Below are 15,573 nucleotides of genomic sequence, written 5' to 3' on the forward strand. Positions count from 1 at the left end.
CATGATTGTTGAGAATGATCTGGTAAGATTTGGAGTGAAAGTGACGGTCGAGTTGTGGTTTGACTCCGAAACTTTTTGTATAGCCAATAGACATCAAAGATCGTGTCATGTTAAATTTTAGCGATTTTTTGGATCCATTTGATAATTATTAATTTGTAATTGCAATTATATAAATGGAATTTGAGCTATAACTAATGAAATCATGGTCTATTTTTCGCTGAAGCATCAAATTTGCATTGTTGAGTGAATTTGACAAGGTATTTTCAAAGTGTATTGGAACAAATTTGGAAAAAAAAACGGTTAAGGAAAAGGGAAAGGAAATAGAAAAGTTTTTTTTAAAAATACCTTTGCCGAGTGTCCTAGGGTTCGCACTCGGCAAAGTATAGTCTTTGCCGAGTGCCTTATCGGCTTGACTCTCGACAAAGATTTTTAATGTTTTTTTAAAAAATCCTGGCTTTGCCGAGTGCCGGATCGCGGACACTCGGCAAAGGCCAGACCCAGGACTTAACTGCCACGGCCGAGACTCACTCACGCACGCACGCTCATCGCCCCTGCCAGAGTGCCAGCGCCTCCCCCTCGCTCCCTCACCGCGTCCTCTGCAACCAACCCTCCCCTCGCTCCCTCACCGCCCCTGCCAGCGCCGCCCCCCCCCCCCCCCCCGCCCTGCCCGTCATCCTCGCGCCGCCGCGCCTTCTCCTGCGCTGCCCCGCTCGTGCCCGCCCGCCGTGCTCGCGCCCGGCGCGCTCGCCCGCCGTGCTCGCGCCCAGCGCGCTCGCCCGCCGGCCGCGGCCCCGAAGCCGCCTCCACCGGCAAAGTTTGGCCCGCTGGCCGCCCCCGTCACCGCCCCACCCGCAACGCCGCGCCTACGCGCCGCCCCGCGAGCGCCCGCCCGCCCACGCCGGCCGCTCCCGCCGGCGGCCCGCCGTCTGGACTCGTCTCGCCCGCGGCCGATCTCCTCCATCCGCTCGCCGCGCCGCAACCCGGAGAGGAGACTAAGCTCAGTCGAGCACCACCTGGGGCCCAGCGTCCTCGCGACCATCTCCGGCACGGCGTCCGGCCTCTGCAGCCCCGGTAATTCAGTTGTGCTAAAACTTGTCTATACAGTTGCGTGCAGACCATGCATTATTCCTTCCTTAAATTAATTTGTGCTAAAACTTGTCTATTACATTTTCTTGCCTGTAAACTATGCTGTTGCAGTGGATTTGTTAAATTAAGAATTTCTCCTTAGCGTTTATGCTTCTTAATGGTACAAACCGTCTAAAATATTTCAAAGGCACCTAATGGAATGGTAACAATACATCAGTTCCCTTTTATCATTAAAAATAATTTCATCTTTACCTCAAACTACAACTTTGGATCTCAAAATCCATTCGATATATATGCCTTACAAAGTATTGAACTATAATCATGATTTTAAGAAGACAAAAACTATCATGTACAGCTACTTGTGTCATAATAAAACGAGTAGCATAAAAAAGAATAAACCAGTCTTAGATCAACATGCATAAAAACTATCATGTTCAGAAAGGATATCAAAGGCTTGAACTGCTCATGGTCTGGTGGGTAAATCTGTACATGGATGCAGTTTCCCTGTACAAATAAGCAGAGTTCAGCAAGTCTAGTCTAAGGCAAGATGAATGGTGATAACGGTTCTGCCACTATTGCATATTGTGTCTCCCTTCGGTATTTTAGAGTCCTGTCATGTAACTTTATATCTTATAGCTAGGTTCCATAGTAAAAAACCTACGCAGTTATGGTAAAAACTATGGATTTTACAGCCTATCACAAATATACATAATCTTATAGTCAGCATACATGTGAGCATAGGAAGACAAGCGACAATATGTACCTCTTCATCAATCAAAACCAAGTCACTATGCAACATCTTTGATTCATCATGTGGATCATAGAAGTCCCAAAACCTAGAGGCACGCACACATATGGTCTCACTGCAGTTACCAGGCATGAGACCAGGAATCAACCTATCTCCCATCTGCAGGCACATAATGAGATATAGAATTAGTACAACCGTCATGGCACAATAAGTTTCATATGCGAGATTAAGATCGAAAGAGGGAAACCTTGGTATAGAAGACATCACACACATCATGTGAACCAATACACTCAATGCAAAATAAGAGATGTAGGTGGCCAGCCAACATTTTCAAAAGCACGTATATACAGCAAGGCCCAAAATCTAACCCATCGCAAAAGTTTAAGGCTGATGCCGCAAGGACCTCTCGGTACACAACATTTGGAGTCTTTGAGCCACACGAACCATCAGTATTCTCAATCAGAATTCTTAGGCCACCTCTAGAAGTCGATCGTGAAACAGCCACATAGAGTTGGCCATGTGTAAAAATAGGTTTTTTTAGGTAAAGGCCAACCCTTGAAAGAGTCTGCCCCTGGCTCTTATTTATTGTCATAGCGAAGCATATTCGTACTGGAAATTGTCTCCTCTGTAGCATGAATGGCCACTTCACATCTGCAGTGTTAAGGGCGATTCTTGGTATAAAAACCTCTTCGCCGACTTTAGACCCCGTTAGTATTATGCACTGCAGCAAGCGCTGTCCAAGCTCTGTAACAAGCAGTCTTGTGCCATTATAGAGCCCCATATTCTGATTCAGGTTTCGTAACAGCATTACTATGACCCCTTTCTTTAATACAAGTTTGTGGCAAGGGAAATTATTCACATTGATAGAATTCAGAAACTCAGTAGGGTAGAGCACATCAAAATCTGGTATGTGTTCAGACGATTTCGATATAGTGTCACAGCTTAGGTAGTGCACACTATAACCAGGGATGAGCGAGACAATGAAATCATTAATCTCGTCAACAGTAATGTTATTTGGGCAGACAATAGCACGTGAAGCCAAATATTCAGGATTATTGTAGTTCATCAAAAAGTCTGGGTATACTTCAAACACTATTGCTGCAATTTTATCACCATCGGTATGAATTAGCAAACCATCAGGAATAGTAACCCATGAAGCCTCACACTCATCCCCTTTCCTTTCGGCAGGGGCAGTACCATCACCAATAGCTAGGACCCAGTTGCTAAATTGCTCCAGCTCATCACGTTTGCTCTCTTCTAAAGAGGGGTTGAGAAGTCGCATGTTTGTGTGTAGTCTTAATAGAACAACATGCTGCCAAAGTCTAGAGCTCGTAATGGATGCACCAACTACGGCAGATCGTGAGCCTTTCCGCACAACAGGTAAAATTTGACGAAAATCACCTCCTAGAACAATAGGCTTGCCACCAAATGGTATGACCGATTTTGCAGGATCATGACCGATTTAAGTTTAGCTTTCACTGCTAGTTAGGTAAAATCCTAAAGCTTGGCGTGATACAGCAGCCCCGTTAACCTTTTTGCCGGCAATAGGCAAGTGGCTTAGTGGAAGAAATTTTAGAAGGGGAAAAGCATGAGAAATTGCTACAACGACAAATCAAAAGCAAAACCACTTAAACAACATTTAAAGGTAGACGTGTTGACTATTGTATTTGTTTTATTTTTATTCGATAGGCATTGACCCAGCTGTTCGCAGTTTTCACGGTAACATGCATGCTAATGCAAATCAGTACGCACTATTTGTTTTTATTATAGACTCCTACAGGGAGTCAAGGACTAGCATATATAGCGACCTATGGTCCTGCAAAACACTTTCGTATTTATGGATGCATGGATGCATAATAGCAACAGGCTGGCTGACTGGTTCTGTCACGCACTCAAGGTGCAGTTGGTTTATGTCACAAGCACAAACGTAGCATGGACGACCTGCAAGGCTGCAATGCCGCAGGAAGCAGATCCCTGCTTTGTTTGCAAACTACAGTATTTTCTTTTCTTTTCTTTTTCCTTTCCCTTTTGCTGCAGTAGTCACAATCTTTTTGTCAAGGAATTGGGATTGATTTCAAACAAGAAACAGCCACAAATAAAACACACACGGTGCAACTGAATAATCCTAGCTAGGCAGCTGGTTCAACTTTCTGAAACAGATGAAGCTTCACGTATACTGGTGGTGGTGGTAGTAGCAGTAGTTGTGATTATATATGTTTATATGAATGTGAATCCAATGCATATGCATATGTGGTTATCGGCCATCGTGCCGTACGTTTTTTTTGCAGGTTTTAGAAACCTCACCGTGTAGGGGAGGTTCTGTCAAAATTTTCAATTAAGCCCGTATGTTCTTTTTTTTCAGAGAAGAGCCCGTCGGAGCCGAGCCGGAGTACCTCGGCGACCCCGATCGTATTCCTCGCCACTGCGGGTCTGCCTGCACCGCGTTGCCTCGCCACTGCACCGACCCTCCACAGCCCCGCTAGCCTGACTCCACCGCCACCCAAGGTATCACTACCGGAAACACCTAAGTTGCCGAGTGTCCCCACCTTTGCCGTGGGCACGATTTCGGGCACTCGGCAAACATGGTGTTTGCCGAGTGTCCCAAAGACAACACTCGGCAAAAATAACACTCACGGCATAACAGTTTATACCGAGTGCCTACACTCGGCACAAAATAGGCACACGGCAACATCATGTCCAGTAACACCGTCGATCTCCGTTATCCTATATGCCGAGTGCCAAAATACAACACTCGGCAAACACACATCGATACCGAGTATCACCTTTTGACACTCGGCAAACGGTGTTATATGCCGAGTGTCAGAATCTTACACTCGGCAAACATTTTTTTTTGATTTTGCCCCCCAAACTTTTTGTACTGTTGTCTTACAATACCTGTTGCTCTCTGTTCAAGTAATGTACATTTCTGAGTTATTTTACTATATTTCATCAATTTATTTTAGTCAAATGAATTTTCGGTAATTTTTTGGATTTGAACTGCAAGTGCTTCGAATATCCGAAAAAAGTGAATAAAAAAATGATATTCTTTTCACTGAGTTTGTTTTGATACCGTATCCAAGGCCAGACCAGAAATCTCGAACATTGTGTTCGCGAAACATGAGCAGAAACGCGTGGCGGAAACGTCTGAAAATTCTATAAAAAACAAACGAAGTCTGAAAATCATGAAATTCATCGAGTTGTCATGATATCATACGTGGAGGCTATGGTAAAAAATTGAGAGTGTTTCGGCAAAGTTGACACGTACGTTGCTTACAAATCGGATCATCTCCGGAGAAGTTTCTGAGATGTGAGAAAGATCCGGTAAGATGAGGAGACAATTTGAATGTTGATTTGGAGTTTCACTTCAAATTTTTTTTGTATATATAATAGAGAACAAAGATCACTTCTTGTGAATTTTTGGCAATTTTTCGAAGCCATTTCGTAATTTTTATTCTTTCGTTCGCAATTATTGAATTTTATATGCGTGATATACAAACACAGGAAATAATAGTCCAATTTTTGTACAAGCTTGAAATATACATTTGTGAGTGCACCTAACAAAGTGTAATGCAAGTTCATTTCATGAAATTAGTGAAACATGAAATAGAGGAAAGTAATTAAGTAGAGGAAAGAAAAGGGTAGCATGAAATATAGAAATAAGTTTGCCGAGTGCTGCATAGATGGCACTCGGCAAACTGATGGAATTTTTTAAGGGAGAACAGGGATTTTTAAGTAGTTTACCGAGTGCGCCATCGGCCGACACTCGGCAAACTGATGGAAATTTTTTTAAAAAACGTTGCCGAGTGTCGTATCGGGCCGACACTCGGCAAACAGGCCGCAAAATAGATAGGCCGTAGGCCGGCTCTGGCCATTTCTCCATTCCTCCCCACTCCACTCCCTCCCCACTCGCGCCGCCGTCGACCTCCCTCCCCTCGCGCCGCCGTCGACCTCCCCCTCACGCGCCCTCCTCCCTCCCCACTCCATCGTGCTCCCCACGACCGCCGCCGTCGAGCTCCCCCCCACGCACCCCCCTCCCTCCCCACTCCGCGGCCCCCTCCCTCCCCACCCCGCCCGCTCGCCCGGCCGTCGACCTCCCCCCCGCCCGGCCGGTCTGCCACAGCCACCGGCTGGCCCACGCCCCTGTCCCCACCGCGAAACCGAGCGCGGGCGCGAGCACGCCCACGAAACCGCCCTAGGGTTGTGGAGAGAACCTTGAGACTTCGCCGTTGCTGCAGGAGCCCACCGCAGGATCCCACCACTTCCCCCATTCTCCGGTAAGCCCCATTGTATTCTCACTGCTTCTCATATTGTCCTGCTTAGATAGTTTAAGCATTCATCAGAGTGATTTCAAAAATAGCTGTTCATTTGAGGATGGAGATAGTTTATAAATTAGAGTTGATGGCTGATGAATGCTTGAATTGGTGTTAGCAGGTTGTCATGATTTGTGATTATTAGTCTGATTATGTTCCTACTGTCCTTGATATCCTTTTTTGAGTCAGATTTGCCTTTTGAAGTCTGATTGCTTAAAGTTTAATCTACAGTTGATTTGTAAATATCGTTTTGAAACCCAGAAGGGAGGAATGGACTAGATATTCCTCTTTTGAGCATGTCTTTCATTGTGTATGCGTGATCATGGGTGCGAGTCTTATGGTTGGCCAACTAGTGAGGAGTGAGTTAGTTTTTTAGCGAATATTATTTGATCCTACAATTGCTCAGGTATCTCGTATTTCAGGATGAAAAGGAGTACTAGGTACTACGGTCTATTTGGATCTTGCTAACTTTAGCATCCTATAACATACATTAATACTCGATTCGTTTTAAATTATAAGTTATTTTAAATTTTATGAAGAGTCAAGCATCTCAAGTTTGATCTCTGAGAGTTGCTAAAATTAGTAGTAGAGCAGGTGCTAATTTTAAGTTTTTTTAGAAGCAGACGGGACCTTAAGTGGATCCAAGGAGGCCATCTATGCGATAGCCCAACACGTAATAGATTCGCAGGTGTGAGCCACAGCTGTTAACTAGTGCCTGACACCCCATATTTTGAAAATTTGTAGGCTGTTTTTTTCATTAGCAATCTTCCTAGTTGTAGCATGCCTATGAATATAGTCGTATGTCTGTCTTTACAAAGCTCACTTGGTGGACTAGCAGCTGTTCTCTTGGCCATTAAGTGTGTGTGTGTGTTGTTTATCTTAAAATAAAATCCTGTGGATTTTCCATTTGAGCTAGTTGTTGGTGACACACTACTGGTGCCATCCAATGAGGATAGATGCGCAAGGTCAATCCTGTTATAGATGTGGAGAAAAAGATGCTAACTAGATCATATCCTGGTGAAGTGAAGGAGAATAAAGCCATTTGAGGCTATAGTGCAGTTGCAGTTGCAATGGCAAGCATGAGATGACACCACTCAGGCTAAAGAGAGATCTGCTTTACTGCTAGCTGTTACAACCTCACTTTCTCTTCTTGTGTGGTAACGGTAGAAGCCAAAGCATGCTGTCACTTGCAAGCTGTGCGTGATGCCCAGCACCAGCAGTAGCATTAGTGGATTGAATAAGGGCAAAGGAAGAGAAGGGCTAGAGTCATGAATATACGGGAGAGACATTCCTGTAACTAACCACTTTGTTGTTACCAGGACCAAGATCTTTTCACTGAAAACTGAATTTTTCCTTTTCACTGAAGACTGAATCTTGATCATCTAGTTCCAAGTGTATATGCAACTATGCATGTATTATGCCTGCTAACTTTGATTGTTTTGCAAAAATTATGGGGGTGTACATATGCAAATGGACATAGCTCTGCCTTTCTAGAGTTCAATTCTCCTGATGCAAATTCGACATAGATAGTACTGGTGGCCGGTCTTATTCTAGTATTTTATTTTGGAGTGAGTGAGGATGCCAGTATATTAATTATATTCTAGCTACTACTTTGACCAATTGCTCTACTCACGCCATTTCCTTGTTGTGCAGGCTGCAGCAGGTCCTCCCTTCTTCCGACCAGCAGCAACAACAAAAGGTTCAGATTTGAGCCGCCAGTCGCTGCAAGCCTCAACACCACCACCTGGCCCACTGCACTGGTATACACTGAGGCCGTGGAAATTCTTCTGCAGTAATATTTTATTTATTTATTTATTTCCAGCAGCATATTATATATAAACTACATTACTAAGTAGAAGTACGTGTAAGGGAGCATATATAGAGAGAGGTCTACATATGGTAGTGCAATCATCCCCTGGTGTTTCTTTTTTGGGTCTGAACAGTACATGTGACCTAGTCAGGTAGTATGTTTCTGTTGAAACCAAGAAAGTGCACCTCCATGAGACGTGAACTGCCCATCAATAATGAGCCATGTACAAACGTTGCTGGCTGTGCAGGATATATATATAGATATAGCCTAAGCTAAGTGCATTATAAAGTAAGAGATTGAAGATTTAATTTGCTGGTGCTGCGATCATGTTTGAAAACGGAAACGTATAGTAGAGGGTACGTATGGTTTTCTACCGTTTCAAGCTAGTCAATAATGCGCCGTAACAATGACGATCTATCGCTGCTAAAGTAGCCAATCGCATCATGAGGATTTATTAGTCTTGTATACGATTTCAGTAACCTAATGATGATGAACGAGGACGCAGTCTACTTTGTATGACACTAACTAGCTGATAGAAGGTAACTCTAGAATAGTGCTAGATCAAACAATTTTTAGTTTGACTGATAGAAGGTATATATATTACAAGATTGCCATGTCCGGCTGCTGACTGGGCTCAATTGGAAGCTGACAAGTGATGTGGTGGTCCATGATTGGATGAACATGCTGACTGGATAGGAGTTTTGGCTTACAGTGACTTAGGTCAAAGGCAAAGTCTAGCTTGCTGTCGGTGGTTAAATTCATACATGTTGATACTATTTCTTATAAATTCGGTTAAATATAAGATATTTTAAATTTGAACAGACTTATTCTTTTAGGGAGGACTGAAGCTTCTGGCTGTTTGTTGGTGTTCCGTGGACCTTGTAGCGGTTGAGGCTTCTCCTGTTTGCGGGATAGCGAGGTGAGGCATAAAACACCCCTCTTTTCTGTATCATGCATGTTTGTAGAGCATGTAACCCGGTTAGGCGTCTCCCGTTCGAAAGAGATACGGTTAGAAATATACAGCTCTTTGCATGTCGATAACCGTATCTGTTTCGAATTGTCCACGTTTTTTGGACAGCCCTAGGATGCGTAGATGGGGTTAGTCTCTGTGGTCTACTCCGTTCTGAGGCAGAGTTTTGGCAGCATCTCCCTGTTGTTCTCCGGATACACAATCTCCCTACCGGGACGTGTATTTGGAGAACAACGGGGAGGTGCTGCTGAAATTCTGTCTCGGATCGGAGTAGACCATGGAGACTAACCCCAGCTATGCATCCTCGGGTGAGATTAGGACCTATCCTGACCTATTAGATGGTAGGAACATCGTGTACATGCAATTGATTCTTAATGTCTCGCTGGTATATATATATTCCCCCCGGTGTCGTGTTTCGACGACAGAATATATTCTTGTCATTGATAATTCCTGGGCACCCGGGGAGTAAGATGGGTGTGTTCATGGAGCCTTTGATTGATGAGCTGGTTCATGCTTGGGAGGAAGGGGTGTTGACATATGACCGAGCTACGAAGAGGAACTTCAGAATGCATGTCTGGTACCACTACTCCCTGCACGACTTCTTGGCGTATGGGATATTCTGCGCCTGGTGTGTTCACGGGAGGTTCCCATGCCCATTATGCAAGACAGCTGTGGAGTTTATTTGGTTGAAGAAGGGTGGCAAGTATTCTTCGTTCGACAAGCATCGACAGTTCCTCCCTGTTGAGCATGCATTCAGACGAGACATGAAGAACTTTACGAAAGGTGTGGTAGTGACAGACCCCGCACCGCAGATCATGACGGGTGCCGAGGTTCGTGCTCAGATAGATGCTCTCGTTGTCAACCCACAAGGCGATGGTTTTGTAGGATATGGTCGTCAACATATGTGGACTCATAAGTCAGGCTTGGAGAGACTCCCCTATTATGATGACCTCCTTCTTCCACATAACATTGATGTGATGCACACTGAAAAGAATGTGGCCGAGGCACTTTGGGGAACACTCATGGACACTAAAAAGTCAAAGGACAACGTTAAGGCTAGAGTGGACCTAGCAACGTTATGCGATAGACCAAAGCAAGAAATGAAGCCTCCTAGAGGCGGCAAGACATGGAGCAAGCCTAAGGCCGATTTCGTCTTGACCAGGCCCCAAAGGAGGCAAGTTCTTCGGATAGGCAATGCCGATGATGACAACATTGGTCCTTCGGATAGTGTTGATTATTTCGACATGTGTGATAGTGATGATGAGAGTTATGATCCGGCTGATCCCGATCATGATGCCTATTTCTAATACAAGTAATACTATCATTTTCTAATTATGTTTCATTTATTTTGCATTTCTTTTTTAGGTTGTCCTATTTATATGTGCTTATTGGTTTACTCTTTTTAATTGCAGGTGATTGACAAAAGATGGTGGGCGGTATGAGGTCCGTCGGGTCGTTTTATCGGAGCTCGGTGTCCGCTCAAGCTGAGGAGGCTCCTGCAGCTGAGGAGCCACCGCGGAGGCGCAGGGGTCGGCCAAAAGGCTAGGGTCGGCTGAGAGGCCAGGGTCGGCAGGCGCGTGCAGCGACTCGACCGCCGTCGCCTGTACCTCCCTCGCCTCAGGAGGAGGAGGAGGAGGAGCAGCACGAGCACGAGGAGCAGGCCGAGCAGGAGGAGGGCGAGCACGAGGAGGAGGGCAAGCATGAGGAGGAGGGCGAGCACGAGGAGCCCTCGGTAGGGGGGTTCCTCTTCCTCTGCTTTCGAAGATCTGGTTGCGAGGCCCTTCACGCCTCCCGGAACAGGCTATACCTTTCACGAAACGGCCAGTGATTCGCCTCAATGGGCCAAGGTAAGTATCTTAAGATGTTATCGCTACTTCATTTGATATGTTTAACATGGCAAAATACAAACTAATATTTTTTTCGTTAATCACTTGGACAGGGGATGGAAGGTTGTGGCTGCAGGTGATCACAAACGCCTTCCTGGTGGAATCCTGGGCCTTCTGTGTAGGGAACACTTCCCCGGCCTGGTGGCCTGGGCAGGAGGGGTGGAGCCGGCCTACACGTTCGAGCACTACACCTCTGCCCCCGATGCACGAGATCGGGAAGGCAGGAAATTCGACAACAAGGCGCAGCGGGTTGTGAAAGAGCTGTGGGTAAGCCTTCCCCGCACTATCTTGCTCAATACATCGCATTCCTATCACATCCTTGAAATAATGACTACATACATAATGTTTATATGCAGGATTACTACAGATGTGATGAGGGATACGAGGAGAGGGCCGAGAGGCACGCTCACAAAGCCTGCTACAAGCTCGTGAAGGACATGCACTACGAGGCGCGTATCCTGGCTGTACAGCAATACAAAGCTGTCTTCGAGGAAGTGAAGATCGACAAAGACCTCGCAAGAACCTTGACGCTGACCAAAGAGCAATACATGCTGGTAAATACTAGTTTCTTCCTGAGATTAAGTACACTTACTGTGTTCTTATATGACAAATGCATGTTGACAGTGTAGGTGCCTCCAATTTGGGTGGCCGGTAAAGGCGAGTGCTGGAGGAAAATGGTGGACAAGTGGTGCTCCCCGGAGTGGTCGGAGACACACGCCGCTTGTCAGGGAGGCGACATTTGATGATGACAGGTGCACCACACCATCAGGGGAACCTTACCCTTGCCGGTACTACGGGAGAGATGGGTACGTGACTTCATTTATGTATTCCAACGCTTGCTTCTGCATAGTTTCTAATGATCTTACTGTTTGTTTCACAGTCGGCGTCACATGGTGGCGCACCTTGCTCCCAGGTGAAGGCATGGGCTATGGCCCACAAGGGCAAGGCGACATCCGCCGTCGACTTCAACCCGGAGGACCCCCCCTCGGCGTACAGCAATCCCTCCATCCAAAGCCGTCTCACCGAGTACACAACGGCGGCCAAGGCGGTCCATGGGCCGAGTACGATCCGAGCACCCAGGATTTTGAAGGTGACCTTGTCATGAGGGTGGGAGGAGGCAAGAAGCATGGCAGGTACTGGCTTGGCGACAGCGTCGTCGACACGGCCACTACCCCCACTCTCTCCCTAGATCCGAGCAAGCGACACGGGCCAGAGGCCGCCCATACGCCCACGGCCGACCAGTACACAGCACGCCATGCAGACTTTGCAGGTTATTACTCTTTTATTCGTCGTTCATTGTTTCTTACATACCTTTGACTTCCATTGTAACAGTGGGGTGAAATTTTGTAGGCCGAGCTTGAAGAAGAGAGGAGGCAGAGAATAGCGTTGGAGGCGAAGATTGACGCTGATCGGCAGAGGCAGGAGCACATGTTTCAGTGGATGCACCATCTCGGCGCGAAGATGGGTGAACCTCTGCCACAAGCGCTATTCCTTCCTCCTCGTCCTCCTGAAGACACTCCTGTGAGTACATCTATCCCCAGTGCCGATTAGTCTTTAGCAATGGGTGTTAAGTTTTTGAACATGGAGAATGGCGGTGGTAGCCGACCTGCACTATAAGGACTTGTTTGGATCAATTTTACATTACTAGAATCTGAACTATGAATGAGATTATAATAATCTAGATTATGAATTATGATAATCTAGCTAGGTTGTTTGTATCCTTGGGGTTTATTATAGGTTCTGGATTACAAAATTTGTAAGAAACAACAATGTGAGAAAAAAAAGAATAAAGCTAGACTGACTGGAATATATAGAAGGAAAGAAAAAAATACCCGTAACCGGCCGGTCATACCGTATACGGCCTATCATATAAGTCGTTTCTCGTCTTCATAATTGCCTCTTGGCCTCGGCCGCTAGTTTAAATTTACACTTGAATTTGCAGTTTGCTTGCCTGAACAAAACTCTCTGATGCATTGAACCACACTTCGCAGTGGTTGACTTGAGATTAGCGTCATATATCAATATATATCTGGCATTCTTATAGTAAATGTTTTTCTTACAAATATTTGTGTGCAACTTGAGAATACTTTAAAAATTGCTACTACTAACAAATTGATAGATGCCATCGGTCTGGAACTGGGCCAAATTTTGTGCACATATGTGGCTCCTCTCGGGATTTGTAGTGTTCAAGAACTTTGGACCATGGTGCTCTGGTGCAACTTCGGGCAAAAAAAAATGAGAGTTTATTGTTTGCCATTTTTTTTACCTGGGTAGTTTGGGACATGAAGAAAGGCACATTTTCAGTGTCTGTTGCACTTTAACGAAACTAGCTGCAATCAATGAATCATAGATCTATATTCCAAATCAAGGGTTAAGGGTTTTAAAGATAGTACAACTTCTGCAATCCTATTTCCTAGAAGTATCTGATAGACCTCTAATTTTTGTATTGTACATTTTCACAGTCCTAGCTCAAAATTCTGCTTGTAACACCTGCCAATCTGAGATGGATATTAAAATCAATCATGATAGAGAAGATCATAAAATCACTTAGCAGTTTTCCAACTGTTGGTGCTTCTGAATTAATTTATAAACGTAGCACAGTAGTAGTAGTATTGCTGCTGCTACAGGCTACAGCATTGAGCAGCGGCAGCTGCCGACTGATCGAACAAGAACCAGCTTCCTCGCAGCCTGTTCCACGAGCTTATTCAGAGCTACTCCGTACTTTTTAAGTTATGAAACAGTGTTTTTGCCTCGCTAACGTTTCAGCACCAAAAGGACCCAACATATACAAAGTGACTATTAAAAGAATTGAATAGGGCATACTTACCATCAAATAAACGACCCTAAGCTATATATGTCTCAACAATTCCTTTTGCAGCTATCAAGTAATCTTATCTATTCTTTGTGCAGGGTCAATCGGCGGCATCAAACGATGTACCTCATGACCCACCGCAGCAGTCGCCGTGGTCTAATTGGTGATTTGCTTCTTTTCATGTGTTGAACTTATTCCTTGTGTTGCACTTATGCTTGTAATGCACTTGTGGTGGATACTTTAAACTCGAACCTTATGTTGGTATTGTGGTATGACATTTGTGTACCATTGTGGATTATTGTGACATATGTGATGTGGTGTGTGGAGATGATATATATATGTGATATATGTGCTGTGAAACATATCTGTGCTGTGAAACATATCTGTGCTGTGATATATATATATGTGCTGTGAAATGTAATGCAAAAACAAAAAAAAATCAGATTTCTGAGGCTTTGCCGAGTGTTATGACCAAGACACTCGGCAAAGAAACACAATTTGCCGAGTGTTATTACCAAGAAACTCGGCGAAAAGCTATTTTTAAAAAAAACCAAATACTGTTTGAAAAATATTTACCGAGTGTCTTACAGTGCCACACTCGGCATATGTTTATTAGTTGCCGAGAGCAACACTCGGCGAAAAGGATTTTTAAAAAACCCAAATACTGTTTGAAAAATATTTGCCGAGTATCTTACAGTGCGACACTCGGCATATGTTTATCATTTGCCGAGCGCAGCACTCGGCGAAAAGGAATTCTAAAAACCAAAAAATATTTTTAAAAAACTAGTTGCCGAGTGCCTTGCCGTTTGACACTCGGCGAAGTAACTGTTAACGGCGGGTCCGGCGTTACGACCGTTTACTTTCGCCGAGAGCTAAACTGCACACGGCAAAATGTTTGCCGAGTGCCCGATAAATGGCACTCGGCAAAGTTGGCTTTGCCGGTACTATTTATGGCGAGTGCTATTCGCCGAGTGTGGCACTCGGCGAACAATTTGCCGAGTGTTTTACGTAGTTTGCCGAGTGTTTCGGGCACTCGGCAAACTCAAGGAGTCCGGTAGTGTATAACCCCTCTTTCCGTATCATGTTCGTAGATCACATAACCAAGTTAGGTGTCTCCCGTTCGAAAGGGATACGGTTGGAAGTATGCAGATCTTTGCATATCTATAACCGTATGTGTTTCGAATTGTCCACATTTTTTGGACAGCCCGAGGATGCATAGATGGGGTTAGTTTTTATGGTCTACTCCAATCCGAGACAGAGTTTCGGCATCATCTCCCTGTTTTTCTCCGGATACACAATCTCCCTACCGAGACGTGTATTTGGAGAAGAGCGGGGAGGTGCTGCCAAAATTCTATCTCGGATAGGAGTAGAGCATGGAAACTAACCTCATCTACGCATCCTCGGGTGGGATTAGGACCTATCTTCACCTATTAGATAGTAGGATCCTCGTGTAGATGCAATGGATTCTTATATTACTCGCGTATATGGTAAAGGATGGATGATCGTGAGTGGATGTACACTGGCCGAAGGGGTTATGGAGACTGGACTGATGAATGGATGTAGAAGACCAATGCTTTCTTGGAAGCAACATTTCAGGAGGCTAAAGAAACGGATAAAGTTTGGTGTCCCTGCAGCGAGTGTGAGAACAGGCGTAAACAAACAAAGGTGGACATGGGTAAACATCTTGGCAAGTATAGATTTATGGCAGACTATACCCGGTGGACCCTCCATGGTGAAGGACGTAGGAGAGACGAGGTCGTGAGACAACGCATCGACGATCTTGATGCTGATGGCGGGGTAGGAGACATGTTAGGTGACTATCATGAAGCACACTTCGGTGAAGGACGTAGGGATGAGGAGCCAGAGGCAACCGCAAAGGCGTATTACGACATGTTGTCTGCGACACAGAAACCCCTTCATGGCCAGACAAAGGTCTCTCAACTAGATGTCA

The 15,573-nt window shown here is 45.1% G+C and overlaps 1 protein-coding gene and 1 long non-coding RNA gene across 2 annotated transcripts; one reads left to right on the top strand and one right to left on the bottom strand.

Annotated features, from left to right (window-relative positions):
• Positions 1-2,548: 2,548 nt before the first annotated feature.
• On the bottom strand, positions 2,549-3,116 carry LOC136550684 (uncharacterized). The gene is made up of 2 exons (XM_066542292.1): positions 2,694-3,116; positions 2,549-2,578 (listed from the first exon to the last, which is right to left on the bottom strand). Exons 1-2 carry the CDS (start codon positions 3,114-3,116, stop codon positions 2,549-2,551), a joined length of 453 nt encoding a protein of 150 aa, XP_066398389.1.
• An 8,878-nt stretch (positions 3,117-11,994) lies between these two features.
• LOC136550745 (uncharacterized) lies at positions 11,995-13,893 on the top strand. Its single transcript, XR_010782361.1, has 3 exons — positions 11,995-12,080; positions 12,161-12,331; positions 13,721-13,893. It is a non-coding gene; the product is annotated as an uncharacterized lncRNA (long non-coding RNA).
• The last annotated feature ends 1,680 nt before the right edge of the window (positions 13,894-15,573 follow it).

This window comes from Miscanthus floridulus, chromosome 4, assembly GCF_019320115.1.
Source record: "Miscanthus floridulus cultivar M001 chromosome 4, ASM1932011v1, whole genome shotgun sequence".
Lineage (NCBI taxonomy): Eukaryota > Viridiplantae > Streptophyta > Magnoliopsida > Poales > Poaceae > Miscanthus > Miscanthus floridulus.